This window comes from Populus trichocarpa, chromosome 10 (assembly GCF_000002775.5).
Source record: "Populus trichocarpa isolate Nisqually-1 chromosome 10, P.trichocarpa_v4.1, whole genome shotgun sequence".
Lineage (NCBI taxonomy): Eukaryota > Viridiplantae > Streptophyta > Magnoliopsida > Malpighiales > Salicaceae > Populus > Populus trichocarpa.
The window spans coordinates 15,152,861-15,172,955 of NC_037294.2; the positions used below are offsets into that span (position 1 = coordinate 15,152,861).

The window sequence follows — 20,095 nt, forward strand, 5'->3', positions numbered from 1 at the left end:
CATTGTTTTGGCATTTTAAATCGGACACTTCAGAAAACCCCAGTAAGCTTCGAAGCACCTTGAAACGATGGCAAGGTATAATATGAATCTGCTCTCTTGCGTTGAACCAAATCACCTTGTTAAGCTTGCCACAAGCAACTGAAAAGGATATCTGTCGGTTTCTTTGGATTAAATAATGAATCTCGGTTCCCAATCATGTGTCCGAGAGAAATGTGCAAAAAGAAGGAAAGGATTGGCGTTTGTGGCTAAACAAGTTGAGAATTCTTGAAGAGTAACCTGACAATACAAGAGGAAAGAGAGCCTCGACAGAAGACGACTAGCTCAACGAGTCCCGTGAAAGGACAGTCGTGTAATGGAGTCGTGCTTTAGGGTTCCGCTTATCCTCTTAAGAAAACAGAAAGAGGCAGGTTGGGGTTTCTCTGTCTAAGAAAACAAGCACATGATACAGTAATTAAGCTTAACAAATATGGGAGATCAAAAAATACGCCATTATCACCCATCCAACTACTCTTCCTGCTATTGCTTATCTAACCGAGCAGGGTAAAAAAGCAGTTACAAAAGTTATTTTGAACCATGAAATGATACAATCCGATAAAGATCCAAACCCTACAATCCAACTCTAACGAGTATTTTCCTGTCATGGGTTTATCAGCACCTGCCTCTCTCCAGTTCACCCCACTTCTCTCTTTTGTATGCATTATTCCCCTTGAGGGTAAAATAAATAATGCCTAATTTTCTGTGTCAAGATAAGAATCAATCTTGCCATGGATCACTCTCCGTCCTCACTTCAGATGGTTCAATTACTTGTGGCTCTGAGACCTCACTGGCATTCGCATCAGATTCTGCAGCGTTGCCCTCTGCTGCCTCTTCCTTATCTCCATCTGATCTACCCCATCTCCCTCCAAGTGCCATGGCCATCATCTCATATATTTTACCACCCAGCTCAGCTGGGCTGTCGGGCTGCAGCATCAAGGGAAAATTGTGAATGACAAGAACCTACTCATATTCAAGCGCATGTAAAGCAATTAAAAGAATTTTTTTTAAAAAAAAATATTGTTAATTCTTACAGTGAATCCACTGGAGATCAACGCTGTGTCATATAGGAGGTCAACAGCTCTCTTGGCATCATCGCTGTCAGGTGCATTCTTGCAAGCAGCCTGCATATACAAACAAGCTGAGTTTAAACCGCTCTCCCTTTGCATTAAAAACCTAAGTATCTTCTAATTTATTTGGTCCATTTTTGGTGGGTTTCACAGATAAACAGTGAGTTTAAACAGCATAACTTGCTTGAGGAAGTTAGACAGCATGATTATATTCTCATGATAAAACAATTATATAACCTTCCATTTCCCATTTAATTTGGTATGTCACATAATGCCCAACAGTTCTTCAAACTGTTTCTATCAAGTTCTCTATTATAATGCCCAACAGTTCTTCAAGCTGTTTCTATCAGGTTCTCCATTACTTCCTCAGTGATTAAAGAAGAAGAAGAAGAAGAACAACAACAACAAAAGCATAGCTTCACCAAATTAATCAGTGTTGAGAAGAACTGTCTTACATTCATGTCTTTAATGATTGGGTGATCTGGGTTAATCTCCAGTATTCTCCTTCCCCTCATGAACTCCAAGCTAGATTGATCCCCAAGGGTTTGTGCTTTCATCAACCTTCAAAAGTATGAAAGATTTGAAATAAGTTCAACTGAATAAGCTTTGAGCTTTGGTTAGGTTGGGTGGAATGGGGGTAAGATTGGTGTTATTTAAGTCCATTTCTAACCTTTCCATGTTCGCAGACCAACCAAACTTGCCAGAGACAAGCACACAGGGAGAAGAGCTCAGACGCTTTGAAACTTGGACTTTGGCCACCTTTTCACCAAGTTGCTGCTTAATCCAATCACATAGGAGATTGTATTCTTGTTTAGTTTCCCTATCTTTGACCTCATCATCATCACCTGACATCGAAATCCTATCTTGTTAGAGAGATGGACACTGGAGCCCCAAGAAGACAGGAGCTACGCCAAGAAAAAGCTTTTTGAATTGCTTCTATGAATAACACAATAGACACAGAAATTGCTAGTCCTAACCGAGTTCTAGATCTTCCTTGCTGATATCAACAAATTTCTTCTCTTTGTAGGTTTGCAGGTTCTGGATGGCAACTTCGTCAATTGGCTCAATTAAATAAAGGACCTGCAAACAGTGAAACAAACAAACAAACCACATCAGCCATCCAGGAACTTGAAATGGAATACCCGACATCTGCCAACACAGAACCTGAAACAGCTTATGAAGTAAAAAAAAGAAAAAAGTACAATAATAAAGATTATCATAACAGCAGCTACAAGGAATGGCCAGTTAAAAGAAAACAAGACAAAAACTATACAAGTGTTCGTGTCAGTTTTTCTAGAATTCATGAATGTGAATTTCATTAGCCAAATCTATAAAATTATTTAAACCTACTTAAGCCAATTTAATTTAATCCCTCCTTTTATTTAAGGTTTCAATTATTTCATTCTTCTTCTGCAAAAGCGTATATCATAGATCTACATTCTTATAAAACACATCATCAAGGTTGTGTGTTTTGCCTTGTGTACACATTGTTTTATTGAGGTATTAATAGTTTTGTGTATCAGACAGCTAAAAAATGGATGATGAGAACTTGAATCACTCATTCTTCATCAGCTAAAAAATGCATCACAGAAAAAACTTGTCATTACCATGTGAATTCAAGAGATGATAAAACCAAATCTGCACCCTGCACATACCTCAATGTCCTTTTGAAGCAACTTCTCCAAGAAGGGCGCGCTCTTGGCACTTTTCAAGCTGTCTGTTGCCAAGTAATAGATAGCCTTCTGGTTTTCTCCCATATTTTCAACATATTCATCTAGGCTTGTGAGTTCTTCCTCGCTTTTGGAAGTGTAGAACCGCAAAAGCGGAGTTATGCGCTTGTGATTACCAGAGTCTTCAACACATCCTAATTTCAGAAACTTGCCAAAGTTCTCCCAGAATTTTTTGTAATCCTGAAAATCAAAAACGTATATAGGCCCAATTCATTAGTAAATCACAGGTTGAAGAAAGTAAAAATGTACACAAACAACTTTGCTACTAACCTCTTTGTTTTCACTTTCAGAAAGATCTTGAACCATGTCAAATGCTTTCCTAACAAGTCGTTTTCTCATAATCCTTACAATCCGACTCTCTTGGAGAATCTCTCGAGAAACATTAAGAGGAAGATCATCAGAGTCCACCACACCCCTCACAAAGCTTAAATATCGTGGGAACTGCCCAAAAAAAGGAAAAGACAACCAACTTAGCTTGGCCTTGTATAAAATTGCAACTTTATGACAACCTTAGCTGCCCAAAACAGTGTATTGAATCCTTGGAGAAAACTATAAAAATTTGCACCAAGGATAGAGTACAGATTAAATGGATATGGACAAAGATCTTCCCTAATTAAAATTCAGATACAATAACCAAGTATGATTAAATATGCATGAAGAAAATGCAGAAAACATTCAAAATTTGGATTTCAAAAATTTATGACAACACTTACCAGCTCCCCATCAAAATCATCTGAGATAAAAACCCGCTTCACATGTAAGCGAATGTTCTTGGTTTTTGGATTTATTACTTCCTCATTGTTAAGAGGCCCCATTCCTGGAATGTATAGAACACTCCTAAACTCAACTTCTCCCTGCAAAAAATGCAAAAAAATTCTAAGTAAATTTCAGACCCTGAACAATTGGTAGTCAAGTAAGAAGTATGAATATTATGGTACCTCTGTGGTAAAGTGTGTGTATGCAAGTGGATCCAAGAATTCATTAAATGTCTTCTTGTAGAACTCCTGATATTCATCCTTTTCAACTTCCTTTGGATTCCTCATCTAAAACATAAAACACATCACATAAGAAATAGCAAAAACAAAGGTAATACATATGTTAGCTACATTGACAATACAACTGATACATATATACTCACCCAAATTGGTTTTGTTTCGTTGGCTAATTCCCAATCCCAATACTTCTCAGTTTTAGTTTTCTTTGTTATTTTCTTCTCACCCTGCAACAGGAACAAGAACCCAGTTAATGGACTGGTTAATTAGACCAAAATCATAGAATCTTTATCAAGGTTGTGATGGCATTTACCTCTGGCACCTCTTCTCCTTTTGGTTCTTCCTCCTCTTCCACCTGCCAATGTTTCAATTTAGTAAAGACACTTTAGTTGGTATTGGCTTAAATGTACAAACAGCACTAATAATGACCGAAGCAATATTCAGCTCAAATTACTACTCACGTTCAAAATTGTAAGATACTGAAAACATAAGTTCTTACAAAGGTTCTAAGAAACCAGGTTGAAGAGCAATACAGTTTTTAAATGGTAAGAGTAATGTACTTCCTCTAAGAATTCCAAACAAAAATGTACATTCAAATCAAAGTTCCATCCACACAAAGTTTTTCAACTTTTATGTAATTTTGTCAATAAGCAGGATGGTAGAGAGGGAAGTATTGTGACCTCAACAGTCCTTGATTTTTCAACCCATGTATAGATGGGGAAAGCAACAAACTGAGAGTAATTCTTCACCAACCCCTGGATTCTGACCGCTTCTGAGAATTCATACTTGTCATCTTCCTGCAATAGAACAATAATGTATAAGCCTGCTTGTGATCACAATTACTAAAGTTGGAAACAAAAACAGGTGAACCCTACAAGGTCCCCCCAAACCGCAGACACAAAACAAGCCAGCAAAGAGAGAATTTTAAGTTTTGTTTTGGAACCATAAGCAAACAATACTGCCTTTCAAAATAAGGTTGAATGCATGTTTTGCATGTAATTTGTGAATAGTATCCAAGAAGCAAGTATACCTTTAAATAAAGTGTGATTTCAGTACCACGACGCAGGATCTTTTCGGGGTCAGTTTCTTCCTTGATGACATATGAGCTACTGTCGGCTTCTGATTCCCAAACATATTGCTTATCTGACTTTGGGCTCTTTGTAGACACAACAACCTGATTGCAAATAATATACATGATCAAGTTTGATCAGGAACTTGCCACAAAACACCCAGTCACAAACACTTCAAATAACAGCAGACAGAGATATATATACAAAAAAAAAAAATAGGAAACACATTGCACCTTCTCAGATACAAGGAAAGCAGAATAGAAACCAACACCAAATTGGCCAATCAAATCATTGTCTGCCCCAACATCTTTGTTTTCCTGTAAAGATAACAGGCAAGAGAACTTAATTATATGTCCAACAGAATCTAAGAATGGTCAGTGATTCGATGTTATCTTAAGGATAAACAGACACCTTAAGAGCCTTGAGGAATTTTGAAGTGCCACTCTGAGCAATAGTTCCAAGGCAGTCAACTAACTCCTCTTTCGTCATCCCAATGCCAGTATCTCTGCAGATTCAGAAAAATCAGATCAAATTGCTTCCCAGCATACTTATCTACACTGAGGAAGTGAAATTAAAAAAATATTTACATACGTTATGGTAATGATGCCATTGTCTGGATCAGATCTGATGCGTATCTCAAGGTCACCAGCATCTCCAAGCAAAGACGGTTCAGTCACACTTAAGAATCTCAACTTATCTAAAGCATCACTTGCATTGCTGCATCATAGTAATAGAATCAAGTCAATGCGTCTACTACAATGGGAAGTGCTATGAAAACAATATAATATCAGTAGAAAAGAAATAGTAAAACATTTGGTCTGTAAAATGGGTACCGAAGGCAAAAAAGCTGTTTTCTCATGTTGCCTCGCACACAAAAATCCTCAAATTAACAGACTAGATAGAAAATTAGCAAACTCATAAAGCCAGAGATTAGGAAAGATTGATATAATTGCTAGCTATCAATACAGTAAATGCTCACCTCACAAGCTCTCTCAGGAAGACTTCCTTGTGGCTGTACAGACTGTGAACTATCAAATCCAACAGTCGACTAACCTGAAACGATTAAATTTCTCAACTTTCAGTGCTTTTGAAACAAAAACCTAATTCCAAACTAAACATAACATGAAAAAGATCAATCATATCAACGAAAAAAAACCACAAAAATCAATCATTCACCAACAAAAATAAATAAAAATACTTCAATAGGTCAAACTGAGACGAAAACAAAATTAGACTAAAACACTAGAAAAATCAAGACCCAATTCGCAAAACTTCAAAAAGATTCCAAGTTTCACAGAACAAAACGAAACCCACCTCAGCTTGGTACTCAAATTTCTCGCCTGAGGTATCAGTAGATTCCTTCTCAGCCACAGCAGCCTTACACCTAATCGAAACCTGGTCACTTCTCTTCTCAGGTTTCCATTTTAAGCCAGAACAAGAAAAACCCTTTCTGAGACCATTATTTTGTGGTAAGAAAACACTTCTGAGATTGAAGACTTTATTATTTGGATGTCTAATAGAAGAGGAAAGGGAGATTAAAGAGGCAGAAGTAGCCAAGCTTCTGCTTAGAACTGGAGCCATTAGAGAGGTGGAGGTGGAGGTGGAGCTAGAGCTAGAGCGAGTAGAAGCAGCAGGTTTTAGAAAGAGAGAAGATTTTTTTGGGCTTCCTCTTATCTATCTATTTTTATACTTGAAAGTAGGAGAGTCACGAGTGTTGCAAAGAAGGAAGAAAACCCTTGAGGGGTTTAAGGAGAAGAGAGGGTTCTCGAATTTGAAACAAAAACCAAAGTAGTCTTTCAGGGTTTTGTGCTTCGAGTTGCGTGTGTGGGAATTGTAAGGCTTAGATGCTATCATCTCATCAGCATCCATAATATCCTCTTAATTTTTTTATTTTTTATTTTTTATTTTTTATTATTTGAACTTTAACGAGATAAAAATCACATTGTAAATAGGTGCTTGTTTGGTCTTATTGTACAATGTGTTTTTTAATAATACAAAGAGTTTTTTAAAAGTAATTTTCATCTTGCATTAAGAGTTTATTTTTTTTATTTTTTATATTAATATATTAAATTTATTGAAAAACATTAAAAAATATTAATATAATATATTTTTAAACAGCTAAGTGTACTCAATCTTTTAGTCCCGGTATATTAATTCAAGTTCAAAATCAAATCTAAGTATGTTTATGGTATTGTAATGCATATATTTTTAAAAAATATTTTTTATTTTTAATATTAACACATAAAACTATAAAAAAAAAATGTAACACGTTAAAAAAACACAGAAACCAAATCTGAACCAATTTGAGAAATCATCTGCAATTGATCTGCTTTATTTATAATAAAAAATGACTTCTATAAACCGGAAAAAAAAAAAGAAGAAGAATTATGCGAAGCACGTGCGACACAGGTAGCCAGTTGAAATTAAAAGCAAATATAAATTTGGCAGGCAACACGGTAGTTTTGACTTTTGAGTCACTATGCTTGCTCCTGATCCTCTTATAATATAGTTGTGGTTGCAATGCAGGTGACGAGACGACTGGTAGTAGATATAAAAGGAGTGATTTCGCGAGAACAAAAATGTAGTTTGATTTTATTAAATCTTTTTTAAAGACCCACATGATTTCATGAAGATTTTTCACTGGATTGCCAAAGCACGTATGATCATTTCAGCTACAAGTATTCACATAGAATATCAACAAGCAAAAAGCAAACAGCAAAACGGAGGAGGAAGGTTATGAAATTAATTCAGGGAAATAAATAAACAAATAAGTTGTGGGGAATAGTTGATGATTGCTGGCTGACCAAACTCCATTCGCCTAGATGCTATGTTGAAAGCTCCAATGGCTGCAGCTAAGGCATTTCCCATTTTTGCTCAAGTGATCCAGGGCTATTTAGGTTCGACATTGTTGCTGTACTAAGCCGGAGCCTTCACAAAGACTTGAGAATCCACAAGGTAACTGAAATAGATAGAACAATGGAAGATTGTGATAAGTGAATGTATGTGTATTGAAAGCAGTAATCACACAGTCTCCAGCCATCAACCACACAAGGAACTGGAAAGGGATGTTGGAATCCGATTAGAATTACTGACCTTGACCTGATCAGGCCTCGGCAGCTGTCTGCTTAAGACAATCAACGTTGCACAATCCAACAGACCTCACCATGTCTCCCAACCTGCCATAACCAAATCCAATTATCAATATCATCATATATTCGTCAAATTTATACTTTGCGAAGGACGTAAAACACAGTAAACCAGGCCTTAGTTGAACGAACCGGTCGAAGCTGTTCCTCGCTTTCTCTTGCTGATCTGTGCTATTTCTTGCTTTCCCCACGCGATCAATGCTCTTTCGCGTCCTCTCTCTTCTGTCAGTGCTGGCTCTTGCTTTCTCTCTATTGTCTGTGCTTAGCCTGGATTTTTCTCTCTGTCCAAAACTAGGCCTAGCCTTCTCTTTATGATCTGAGCTTGGCCTTGGCTTCTCCGCGTTGTATCCTGCTGCATTCAAGGGTTGTTCAGGTTGATCTGTACTTTGTGCAGATACATGCGGCGGCAGTTTTTCGATGGCAGATATGAACTTCTTGAGATGCTTCAAGTACTCTGGGTAGAGTTCCAGATTGCAGTGGTTTCCTCCTTTGAGCCACAGTGGTTCATACTTCTCTTTGCAAAGCTCCCAAAGCTGCTTCCCATGAGAGAAATTCACAACTTCATCTTCTGTTCCCTGCAATCACCAGTAGTATAAGAAGATTTTATGAAAAATATAGGATTTTGAGCTCTCAAGAACCGGTGGTTCAGTTCCGTTCTGCTCCATTTTGAGCCATTCTTTAAGAATCATGGTTATTCATAATCATAGCCCATGCCTCATCAGCTGAAAACTTTTTATTTACTACAATGTTTGATCACAGGAAAATATTGCTAAAAAGACTCCACTGCATCCTAATGACATTACAGAACACCAACGTATTTTTGCAAGAACATAACTCATCATAAAATTCAATTTGTCAATACTGTGCCAGAAATCTCAGCCCTTATTTATAAAGCAAAAGGAGAAATTATGCTGTGTCGATGTTAGAACAATATAATTTGGAAGCAAAGGTCAACTATAAGGCTTAAAGAATGGCATCAAGATTTTTTGAATACATACGTCAGGCTAAATTTGGATTCAGCGAGTAAACAAGGGGAAACGATACTTACATGAATTACAAGAACTGGACAATTGACTAGCGGAATTTTATCAATATTCTGCAGAGGAAAAAATAAAGGGTTACCCTGAAATGAAGTGTCAAATCTGACACAGCAAAACTACAAGGCAAAATGTGGGAGAGGAACCTTGTAAATGTCGAACCAGAAAGTTTTCTTGATAGGATACATGACTCGAAGGCCAGACAGGATAGGGCTGTGAAGAATTACAGCCCTCAGTCCAGGCAAATGAGTAGCCAATTCAAGAGCAGGTCCGCTCCCTACTGACTGGCCATACAATATAATGTCTTCCTCCTTCACTCCATATGTCTCTTCAAGGCATTTATACGCAGCCTCTATGTCAGAGTAGGTGTCATGCTCGCTTGGCTAATTGACACCAATGGAGTGCATCGAGCAGTCATTTCATTTATTATAATTCAAAGAAAGAAATGGACATATTATACTGAAACAAAGTTTTCAAAAATACTTTGTGATTGCTGACATGGATAAATTGAGTATGTTTTTTACTCGAGCTTTTAACTCCGTTGCTAGAAACATATAAGCTAGAATATGATATCGTTACACCATTGAATTTAAATAAAATAATAAAAAAATCTATCAAACTAGCCTCCATCGGCATTTTACCAGTGCCAACTTTATAGGAACCCCTGATCACTAATTATTATTGTCTGCTGTGATGCAGGAACTTTCATGATCTCCGTGTGTGCTGTCAAGAAATTAGAAGGGCACCCTAAGCTCCCTGCATCCGAGGTTAGGCCGGCGTACCAATCTTGCTCAAGCCCGTGTAAAGAAGGCAAACATGACAAAAGAGCCTTGTCATAAAGCATAAAAAGTCAAATTTCAATTCTCTCTGTTTTGACTTTCGAGAATTTTCACCCAACATTCCTCATTAAAGTAAGAAAGAAACCTTCTATTGATTGATGTCTTGCCTAGGTAAGCTTGATTGATTGGGATTTTAGTTTGATCACTACCTTATAATCAAGTTCTTCATCAGGTCAGATAAAAACAGACAGAATATTATACCTTTCCAGAAGACTGTCCATAGCCAGAATAATCATACCTGCATAACTCCAAAAATGCCATAGATCATCATAGAATCAAATCCATAAGTATGAAAATAAATACTGTTACCAAGAAATTCAATATTTTTTATACATATTAATTAAAATGATAAAACTGACCCACCCCATAAGATTAACATTAAGGTGCGAGCTAAGCTCAGTGAAAATATGATACATCTGGCCAATATCAGCAGCATTGCCATGAGAATACAACACTGTCAATGAAGCTGAAGGATTCTTCACGTACGTAGCAACAATCTCATTGCCTTTCTTGGTACATAACTTCAGAATATCCACGTTGTCCCTCTGGTGGATTACGTCTGACGAGAGCCTGAGCTTTCCAGTTTCTTCATCCACTAATATGGTGTAAGATGGTGGATTTGGTGGAAAGAAAGCAAATTTCGCTGCCATGGATGATGTTGCTGTACCCATTTGATCAAAAGCAATATTGATGGAGAGCTTGGAGGTGATTAGCTTTTTGGGGTGTGAATGGCTACGGGAAGTGCATGGTAAAATCTTAGTGTGTGTGTTTCTTCAGCCTTTTGTTTTGTTTTGTTTTTTGAGAGAAAGTAGTTCCTGTTTGGTTCTCGAGAAAAATGGTTGAATATAAGGTCTTTGTGAGAGAAAACATGGAAAGAGCAAAATCAGAGGAAGGAATTTCTATAGGTTATTTAAGAGGAGTAAATTCAGGCTGTTTGAATTCATCTCCAAAAACATATTAAATCATAGGAGGCAAAAAGGGCAATGCTTAAGGTCCTGTTTTCTCTTCAGATATACCAAGACCAATGTGCCTCTCCATTGGCATGATTTTTGCTAATTCTAAAACCCATTTGAATAATTATACTTCTTTGTTCAAAGTTGGTTTCTTGATGATGCTTGCTTTAATGGAGACTGGACAAAACAATTGAGAAAACAAAAAAGGATTTATGTAGGGAAAAAAGTGGATGAATGATGAACAAGTGGGACTAAGGACTCCCAGAAAAATATTCCAAGTAAATGAATGGGTGGGGCTAGTTTTGATGGGATTAGGGACCCTCCATGATTACATACATACATATTGAGATTGTGGCTTTTTCTAATTGCTTTTCATTCCCTACTATGTTCTTTAGAATCTTGGAATTGAATGATTAAAATTAACTTATGCGTCTAGAATTCTATTGGGAGTATTAATTTGAATTTGGAGTGAAATTCAAAATTTAAGAATAAATAGAGAAAATTAAAGAAGAGATCTTCTAATTTGTTACATATTTCCAAATAAAAATAATAATCTTTTAATTAAAAATACTTCGCTTTCTTTTCTCTCAAAAGCCCTACAACGTCTCTTTTCTATCTCTTTCCTTTCTTCAACAAAAACTTTGGTTTTTTTTGTTCAAGAAAATTGTCTTCGTCGTGTATTGTTTTGTGAAGTGTTCATGTTTGTCTCTGAAGTGATGGTGGAGATGGTGAAGAAAAAAAAGAAAGAAAGAAGCAAAGTCATGAAAATAAAAGACAATTTCTTGATTGGTGTTGTTCTGGTGTCAAGATAATGGATGCACATATAGTGATAGGAACTATTTTTTATTTTTATTGAGTAGAGTAGAGTGAACCAAAATTACGAAGTTTTATTTTTAACAAATTCAATGTTGAAGGTTAAACTTAAAAAAAAAAAATACAAATTCAGTTGACTGAGATAACTCCAATAAAGTAAATTGAAAAAAATAAATAAAGCTTGATTTCCAAATAATCTAATATTGGAGGGTGAAACAAAAAACAAATTAAGTTATTGGAGGGTGAAGTTGGAAAAAAATCAATTAAACAAGGACCAAAATAAATAAATTAAGTCAACTCATGTTAATCTGGGATCAGGTCATAAGATAAGAATAACTTCATATAAAGCAAATCGAGAAAAACTACAAAACCCAATTAAAAAAAATATTCAGTTTTAAAAGGATAAAAAAACAAACAAAATCAATACAGATCAACATGTCAAACTCGCAACCTAAGTTATGAGATCGAGATAACCTCATAGAAACCAAATAACAAAAAATTCAAAATCTCGTTTTCAACCAACTCAATATTAAAAAATGAAATTGAAAAAAAAAATCATTTAGAAAAACATAATGAAAAAAACGAGTCAAGTACTTGTTAAACCGACAACCTGGATTATAAGATTAGGATAATTTCATATAAACACAAATAAATAAAAATTGCAAAGACACAGTTCAAGCATACATAATGGTAAATTTTGAAATTAAAAAACAACTAAATTTATAATACTAGTATATATCCCAATGAAAAGAAAATTTAAAAATTATTACGCAATACAATTCCCAAAATAACTTGATATTAACATATAAAACTAAAAAAAAATCAGATTATTGAGTGGTAAAATTAAAAATGAAAAAACATAAAATACTATTTTAACTAATAATATCTTATGGGTGTGGCTACAATAATTTAACAGTATTTTGTTAATAACCTCACCTTGCTTTCCATTATTATATAAATTCGTGTTTATTGATCGAGCGTGTGGTTTTTATTTTATACATTTATTAATTAAATCTCTTCATATGAATCACATTAAATCTCTTATATAAAGATGGCAATAGTTTTCATATATAATTGATTGACATACGCGCATTTGTATTAAAAAAATAAAAGAGGGACAGTAAAATAGAAAAAATTAAAAACAATCACACACTAATTGTATAATTATCGAAATGATAAGTAGCAAACTTGCAAATGCGTGGGTTGCGTGATTAGAGTAACAACAAGTTTAATCGTATCTTAAACCATCACTGTTAAAAAATTATTTAAAAAAATCGAGAGTTTATATTTCAATTATATATATATATATTTCACGGAGATATATTTCAAGCATTCCATGTGAAAATTAACTATTAATATAATTATTTCACGGAAAAAGTTAAAAATATTTTATAAGAAAAAGATTATAAAAAAAATACATGAGATTAGGTATTTATAAATTAATTTTATATTTTTCAAACTTAATCTAGACTAATTACAAGCTTAGGTTTTAATCATTTAAAACCTGTCTAAAAACCAGGTTCTTAATTAACCCACCAGGCTAGGTCCCACCAAGGTTGCCAAGATAAATTATTGAGTCTAGGTATATTTAACCAGCGTAGAAGCCTGGTCGGAAGAAGGACATGCATGAATGAAACTGGCCTGGTGGTAAGAGTTTGGGATCAAGAGGTTTGCTCCCTCTGTGGTCTCAGGTTCGAGCCCTGTGGTTGCTCATATGATGGCCATTGGAGGTTTACATGGTCGTTAACTTCAGGGCCCATGGGATTAGTCGAGGTGCGCGCAAGCTAGCCCGGACACCCACGTTAAACTAAAAAAAAAAACTACAAAGTAGTTTTGTAAAATAAACTAAATAATTTTTTTTTGTCAATGTTTTTTTAATTTTAAAAAATAATATGAAAAAATTACAAGAAAAGAATATACACACATATATAAACAAAATAATATCGAATTAAGATAATCATTGGTCAAGGATTTAATTATTTTTATTATAATAAGTAATTAATTAATTAGTTAGTTTTTAAAATTATAAAGGCTATTCGATTCACTGTAAAAAACTAACTGTGCTAATTTATAATTTATTTCATTAAATTTTCCACGGTACTCTTGGCTCGCAATTGACAGTGATGCAGAAACTTCACCAATCATTAACCTTGCAAAAACTAAAGTTCTCTTGTACACGTTTAAGAGGATTTAATTATTTTTACATTTTAAAAAGTGGTTTTGAATTTTTTTTATTTTAATTTTTTTAAATTATTTTGACCGTGTCAATGTTAAAAATAAATTTTAAAAAATTAAAAAATATTTTAATTAATTTTAAATAACAAAAAAAAACACTTTAAAAACAACAACTATTACTGTACAAATAATTATATACACGCACTTTATATAGTTTTTTCCCTTTTAAAAACATCACAAACCAACTCAGAAATAATCCAAAAATTAGTATAATTGAAAAAAAAAACAGAGAAAATAACACAGTCTAAGTAATTACATTATTGACAATAGCAAAACTTTTAAGACTTGAAAAGATTAGGCTATCCTCAGTCATGTAACTCTTAAAAATTTAAAAATTATGAAACTTGTGCTGTTGATATATATATATATATATATATATATATATATATATATATATATATATATATATATATATATATAGAGAGAGAGAGAGAGAGAGAGAGAGAGAGAGAGCGGGGGGGTAGCCGATTGATGACCAACTTGACAGGCAATTTTTCTACCAATAATATAATTCTTTTCCATTAAAAAAATATTAAGTTTAGAATTATAAATACAGTTAGCCATTAATTATCAAACAAATATAATAAACCCGTGTGGGGGATTCACTGTTTCCCACACACAAAACACTGTGGATTACAACAGTAATCCACAGTGTTTTTCCTCTTCTTTTTTTTTTTTTAAGCTTTTCCCTTCTTCTTTTTTCAATTTTTTTTTTCAACTTTCTTATTTTTTCTTTTTTTTTCATTTAATTTTTTTTCAAAAATTTTTTTGTTGATTTTACCTTTTAAATATTAACTTGGTTAAAATTTTTGCTTTATAATTTTTTTCTTTAAAATACTGTGGATTGCTGTGATGTTTTTCCATTTAGTTTTTCTATTTTATTTCTTTATTTTTCAAAATTATATTTGTCGATTTTTTTATAATATTGAGCTGATTGAGAATTTGGTTTTGTAATTTTTTTCTTTAAAACATTGTTGATTGCTACAATGTTTCTCTGCATGATTTTTTTCTCTCCAAAATTATCTTTTTTTATTTTATTTTTTAATATTGAGCTAGTTAAAAATTACAGTTACAATATGTAAGGAAAGCACTGTAACTTTTTTTTAAAATTATTATTCATTGCTACAGTGTTTTTTCCCACATGGTTTTTTGTATAATTTTTTTCAAATTATCCTTTTCAATTTTATTTTTTTAACATTAAGTTGTTTGTGAATTACAATTACAAGTCATTACAAATAAGGCTAAATCATGTGGGGAAGCACTGTAGCTTTCATCACAAAATACTGTGAATTGCTACAGTGTTTCCAACATGATTTTTTTTTCCTTTTTTTGTTGTTTGTTTTGTTATTTTTTTTCTAGAATTATCTCTGTTGATTTTTTTTTAATATTGAGCTGATTAAGAATTTAGCTTTATAATTTTTTTTTAAAACACTGTGAATTGTTGCAGTGTTTTTCCATGTAATTTTTTAATGATTTTTTTAAAAATTATCTTTGTCGATTTTTTTTAAATATTGAGTTGGTTAAGAATTATAATTACAATAAAACTACATCATATGAGGAAAGCGTTGTATTTTTTCTCACAAAACACTGTGGATTGCTACAATATTTCTCTAAATGGTTTTTTATTTTATTTTATTGGAAAAAGCGTTATAGTTTTCCTCACAAAACATTGTCAATTGCTACAACGTTTTTTCTTATGGGTTTTTTTTCCTTCCAAAATTATCTTTGTTGGTTTTTTTTTTAATATTAAGTTGGTTGAGAATTTAGCTTTGTAATTTTTTTTTCTTTTTATTAACTGAAAAGTTAAATCATGAGGCAAAAACACTGTATCTTTTCTCACAAAACACTGTAAATTACTACAAATCATTTTGTTCAGTCTCTAAGTTTTGGATCACCAACACAATTTTTTTTTTCGTCATGAAATATTTGCTCCATCATACCTTTAATTTCTATTACTGATCTAGTACTGATTTACAATTATAACACTATCAAATATATTTGTTTTATAAACCAGCAACAGCGCGCAGAAATGTCATCTCGTTAAATAAATAAGACAAGAGTAAAATCAGGTCTTCAAAGTCAAGAAGCAATTTCTAGCCAGATAAGTCACAATCACGACTATAACAGCCACCAAATAACCATTAAAATTCAGTCCATACAATTCTGGACCCCATATATACTTTCTAATATTTATTTTCACCTTTTTATATTTTAAAAATATTTTAAAAAAATTAAAAATGTTTTTTTTTAAATCAATATTTTTTTAATATTTTTAGATCATTTTGATGCGTTGATATTAAAATAATTTTTAAAAAATAAACAATATATTATTTTGATATATTTTCGAGTAAAACACACTTTGAAAAAAATATTATTTTGATATTATTTTATTCTGGACCACACATGTACTTCCTAATATTTACTTATATTTTTTAAATTTTTTTATTTGTTTTTCCTATACACACCAACTTAAATATCGAATACATATAATGTTGTGAATTTCGTTTTACAAAATCATCACTAATTAAAGATTATACATAACCATCTAGGTGGTGGCCCAATGGTAAGAGCTTGGGACCAAGAGATTTGCTCCCTCTGTGGTCTCAGGTTCAAGCCCTGTGGTTGCTCATATGATGGCCACTGGAGGCTTACATGGTCGTTCACTTCAGGGCCTGTGGGATTAGTCGAGGTGCGCGCAAGTTGGTCCGGACACCCACATTAAACTAAAAAAAAAAAAAAAGAGATTATACAAGTAGTGTTCCGATAAAACATGTAACAAAGATGTCCACGGAGGTGCTCCTATTATTGTTTTTTAAGGGAAATCAAAATGTACCGGAACAAGCTGACAAACAGATAGTAGGTAGGTAGGTAGATTGCTTTCCAACAACTCTTCAAGTAAAAAGAAATCTTCAATTAGTTATTAACTTTTTATTCTCGAATTATAAGTTTGGAATAATTTTATAAAAAATATAAAATTTTATTTTTAATAAATTTAATATTAAAGATTAAAATTAAAAAAAAATTAATGATGAAAATTGAAATCGTAAAGGAAAACTAAATTCATGAGACTGATATATATCCCAACTAAAAAAATTAAAGATTATTATGTAAAACAATTCCTAAAATAGTTTGATATCCACATATAAAATTAGAAGGAAAAACTAAAAAAATATAAAATACTATTTTAACTAATATTTTATTTGATATATATCAAATAAAGTATTAAATTATTAGAGTACTATTAATTTTATATCCAAACTATTTGTTATATATTTTATTCTAAAATTATTTTAATTTCTTAATTAATAACTTATGTGATAATTACTTAATAAAAGACTTTAATTTGATGTAGTTATTACAAAAACATAGCATGGAAGTTCTTAAAAATAGAAGAAAATTCTTGATTGAAGATTCTTAAACTTTGAAGATAAAATTGATTTTAAAACTGTTTAATGGCAAAATCTAAACTATATACATCACTTGAGCAGCGTTTTCGAGGTTTGTCAAGGCAAACAAACAAAAATATAGTAGTTGCTTATATAGTTATTAAATTTTATTTGGGTAAGGTTAGGTATTAAATTAATCTGAATTAATCTCAAAAAAATTAAAAATATATATTTAAAATTTAATATTCAATATGAAAAAATTAAAAAATATTTTGTAAGCTTATATAAAAAAATTAAAAAAAATTTAATATGTATATATATATATATCACATCACAAAAAAATAAAAAATAATTTATGAGAATAAAAATCATATATAAACATGTGTGTGTGTATCACACAACATGGGAATATTCAAAATTTCAAATAAGTTTTGCCCTTAGCTGATTGCTGCTACGCAACAGTGCTCCCACTAGCTGCAGCAGACTTGCTAGCCTACTGATCATCGATCTATCATGACCACCACCACCACCACCAAGCAACCGCCACACGTCCTAGTGTTTCCCTATCCAGCTCTAGGCCACACCCTCCCTCTTCTAGACCTAACACACCAACTCTCTCTTCATAACCTAACAATCACCATCTTGACCACACCCAAAAACCTCCCTACCGTTTCTCCTCTTCTTTCCACTCACCCACAAATCCACACCTTAGTCCTTCCCTTCCCATCTCACCCTTTAATCCCTGCAGGTGTTGAAAATGTCAAAGAGCTTGGTAATTCTGGAAACCTGGCCATTATTGCAGCATCTACCAAGCTCTCTGAACCCATTACCCTGTGGTTCAAGTCTCACACTAATCCTCCGGTTGCTATCATCTCTGATTTCTTTCTTGGCTGGACCCAACATCTGGCCCAACACTTAAACATACGGGGTTTTGCTTTTTATCCATCTGCGGCGTTTTTTGCTGGTATTTTAAATTATTGTTGGGGTAATCTGGAGAGTGTAAAGGTTTTGGACGTTGTTGATTTTGTTGATTTGCCTAGATCACCGTCTTTTAAAGAGGAGCATCTGCCTTCTGTGTTCCGTAAGTACAGGGAATCCGACCCGGATTGTCAGCTCGTCAAGGACAGCTTGGTTGCAAATAAGTTGAGTTATGGATTTATTTTTAATAGTTTCGAGTCTTTGGAGGGTGAGTATTTGGGTTTTTTGAAGAGAGAATTCGGGCATGAGAGGGTTTATGCGGTTGGCCCTATTAATTTGTTGGGTCCGGAAAGCACCGATCGGGGCAACCCGGTAACGGATTCCTCTGGTAATGTGTTCAAGTGGCTAGATGGGTGTCCAGATGAGTCTGTGCTATATGTTTGTTTCGGGAGTCAAAAGCTGTTGAACAAGAAACAAATGGAGGCTTTGGCTGATGGGCTCGAAAAGAGTATGGTCCGTTTCATTTGGGTCGTGAAAACAGGCACGGCCCAACAAGTTGAAGACGGATACGGGGTAGTACCCGATGGGTTCGATGAACGGTTGGCGGGTCGGGGTCTGGTTATAAGAGGATGGGCCCCACAGGTTAAGATACTGAGTCACAGAGCGGTTGGTTGGTTCTTGAGTCATTGTGGGTGGAACTCGATGCTAGAAGGGATAGTAGCTGGTGCGATGATACTGGCCTGGCCCATGGAAGCTGACCAGTTCATTGATGCTAGACTGTTGGTGGAGGAATTGGGAGCGGGAGTGGGGGCCTGTGAAGGGACAGCCACAGTGCCTGACTCGGAGGAGTTGGCAAAAGTGATAGGTGAGTCAATGAGTGAAAAAGGTGCGGGTGTGAAGATGAAGGCTAAGGAGCTGAGAAGGAAGGCATTGGAGGCCGTGAAAGAGGGTGGGAGCTCCTTGAATGACTTGAACGGGCTCATCGAGGAATTGTGCAAATTAAAAATCCAATAAAGAGGGGTGGTGGAATTATTGCATTGACTATTCCATGTAAGCTTTCTTCAAGTTCGAAGGCCACGTCTGGGATCCACAAGATTAGCATTTGGCTTTTGGGGTTGTCAAGGTACGATTGAGAAATAAAAAAACGTTTTATATTAATGAAATTTTTAGATATTCACTCTCGATAAAAAAAAAATTTCGTAAGAGCATTTTTTTCTCGTTAATCTAAGATAAAATTAAGAACATGTTTCGGAGCGGTTTCTTAAAAAATTAAAATAAATTTAATATTGCTTGAATGTTTTGATTTGTTTTGAAGTGTTGATATTAAAAATAATTTTTAAAAAATAAAAAAATATTATTAACATGTATTTTGATCTAAAAACTTATTTAAAAAACAATTACTATTATATTTCTAAACATAAATTATGATAGTGTGAAAAATTATTAAGTCATAGAAAAATACAAGTTTTTTTTTTTAATTTCCTGGAAGGCAGCTGATAGAGTGTCGTTATAGCTAAATCGTCGTGATAACAAAAGGTTTCCCAACCACATAAAAAATAGCAAGTAGATGGAAGGTCAATGGAAAACAAATGAGAGCGAGAAAACGAACGATATAATAAAATCACAGGAAAGTCGGAGCCCGCCCCCCCGCGGCGATGAAAGGGCAACTTTTCTTAGGCCTTCAATTTGATACGCTTGACTAAATAAAGATGGTGAGTTTGATTGATTTTAGTATTTGACTGAGCTTAAGATATTGGATTATCACTATGTTTTTTTTTTTTTTTTTCCTTCAATGAATTCTGGTGTTAGTTGTCGCTAGCCTAACCTATCCCTAATTAATGAACACCAAGACGGCAAGACCAACCTCGCCTCC

The 20,095-nt window shown here is 33.7% G+C and overlaps 3 protein-coding genes across 3 annotated transcripts; 1 reads left to right on the top strand and 2 right to left on the bottom strand.

The window, feature by feature from the left end:
* Positions 1-443: 443 nt before the first annotated feature.
* Positions 444-6,738, bottom strand: LOC7482236 (heat shock protein 90-5, chloroplastic). The gene is made up of 18 exons (XM_002315961.4): positions 6,210-6,738; positions 5,875-5,948; positions 5,487-5,612; positions 5,307-5,400; positions 5,129-5,212; positions 4,856-4,999; positions 4,506-4,622; positions 4,139-4,180; positions 3,972-4,052; positions 3,772-3,876; positions 3,547-3,687; positions 3,104-3,274; positions 2,759-3,013; positions 2,081-2,183; positions 1,774-1,948; positions 1,559-1,664; positions 1,068-1,157; positions 444-960 (listed from the first exon to the last, which is right to left on the bottom strand). The coding sequence occupies exons 1-18, from the start codon at positions 6,474-6,476 to the stop codon at positions 754-756; spliced, it is 2,382 nt and encodes a 793-aa protein (XP_002315997.1). The 5' UTR covers positions 6,477-6,738; the 3' UTR covers positions 444-753.
* A 720-nt stretch (positions 6,739-7,458) lies between these two features.
* On the bottom strand, positions 7,459-11,064 carry LOC7482237 (uncharacterized). Its single transcript, XM_024610187.2, has 7 exons — positions 10,281-11,064; positions 10,119-10,155; positions 9,225-9,461; positions 9,090-9,137; positions 8,174-8,616; positions 7,989-8,071; positions 7,459-7,854 (listed from the first exon to the last, which is right to left on the bottom strand). The coding sequence occupies exons 1-6, from the start codon at positions 10,586-10,588 to the stop codon at positions 7,999-8,001; spliced, it is 1,146 nt and encodes a 381-aa protein (XP_024465955.1). The 5' UTR covers positions 10,589-11,064; the 3' UTR covers positions 7,459-7,854; positions 7,989-7,998.
* Positions 11,065-17,708: 6,644 nt separating this feature from the next.
* LOC7482238 (UDP-glycosyltransferase 89A2) lies at positions 17,709-19,956 on the top strand. The gene has a single exon (XM_002314876.4). The coding sequence runs from the start codon at positions 17,818-17,820 to the stop codon at positions 19,234-19,236; it is 1,419 nt and encodes a 472-aa protein (XP_002314912.1). The 5' UTR covers positions 17,709-17,817; the 3' UTR covers positions 19,237-19,956.
* The last annotated feature ends 139 nt before the right edge of the window (positions 19,957-20,095 follow it).

Bases quoted from the DNA above. Each gene is read 5' to 3' on its own strand.
- LOC7482238 (XM_002314876.4), top strand. From the start codon at position 17,818: ATGACCACCACCACCACCACCAAGCAACCGCCACACGTCCTAGTGTTT.
- LOC7482237 (XM_024610187.2), bottom strand. From the start codon at position 10,588: ATGGGTACAGCAACATCATCCATGGCAGCGAAATTTGCTTTCTTTCCA. The intron at 9,462-10,118 runs GTATAATATTCT...GGTGTCAATTAG, and splicing joins ATGGACAGTCTTCTGGAAAG to CCAAGCGAGCATGACACCTA. The intron at 9,138-9,224 runs GTTCCTCTCCCA...TTTCCTCTGCAG, and splicing joins TCTGGTTCGACATTTACAAG to AATATTGATAAAATTCCGCT.
- LOC7482236 (XM_002315961.4), bottom strand. From the start codon at position 6,476: ATGGCTCCAGTTCTAAGCAGAAGCTTGGCTACTTCTGCCTCTTTAATC. The intron at 3,014-3,103 runs GTTAGTAGCAAA...TTTGATTTTCAG, and splicing joins CTGAAAGTGAAAACAAAGAG to GATTACAAAAAATTCTGGGA. The intron at 961-1,067 runs GTAAGAATTAAC...TTGATGCTGCAG, and splicing joins TGATCTCCAGTGGATTCACT to CCCGACAGCCCAGCTGAGCT.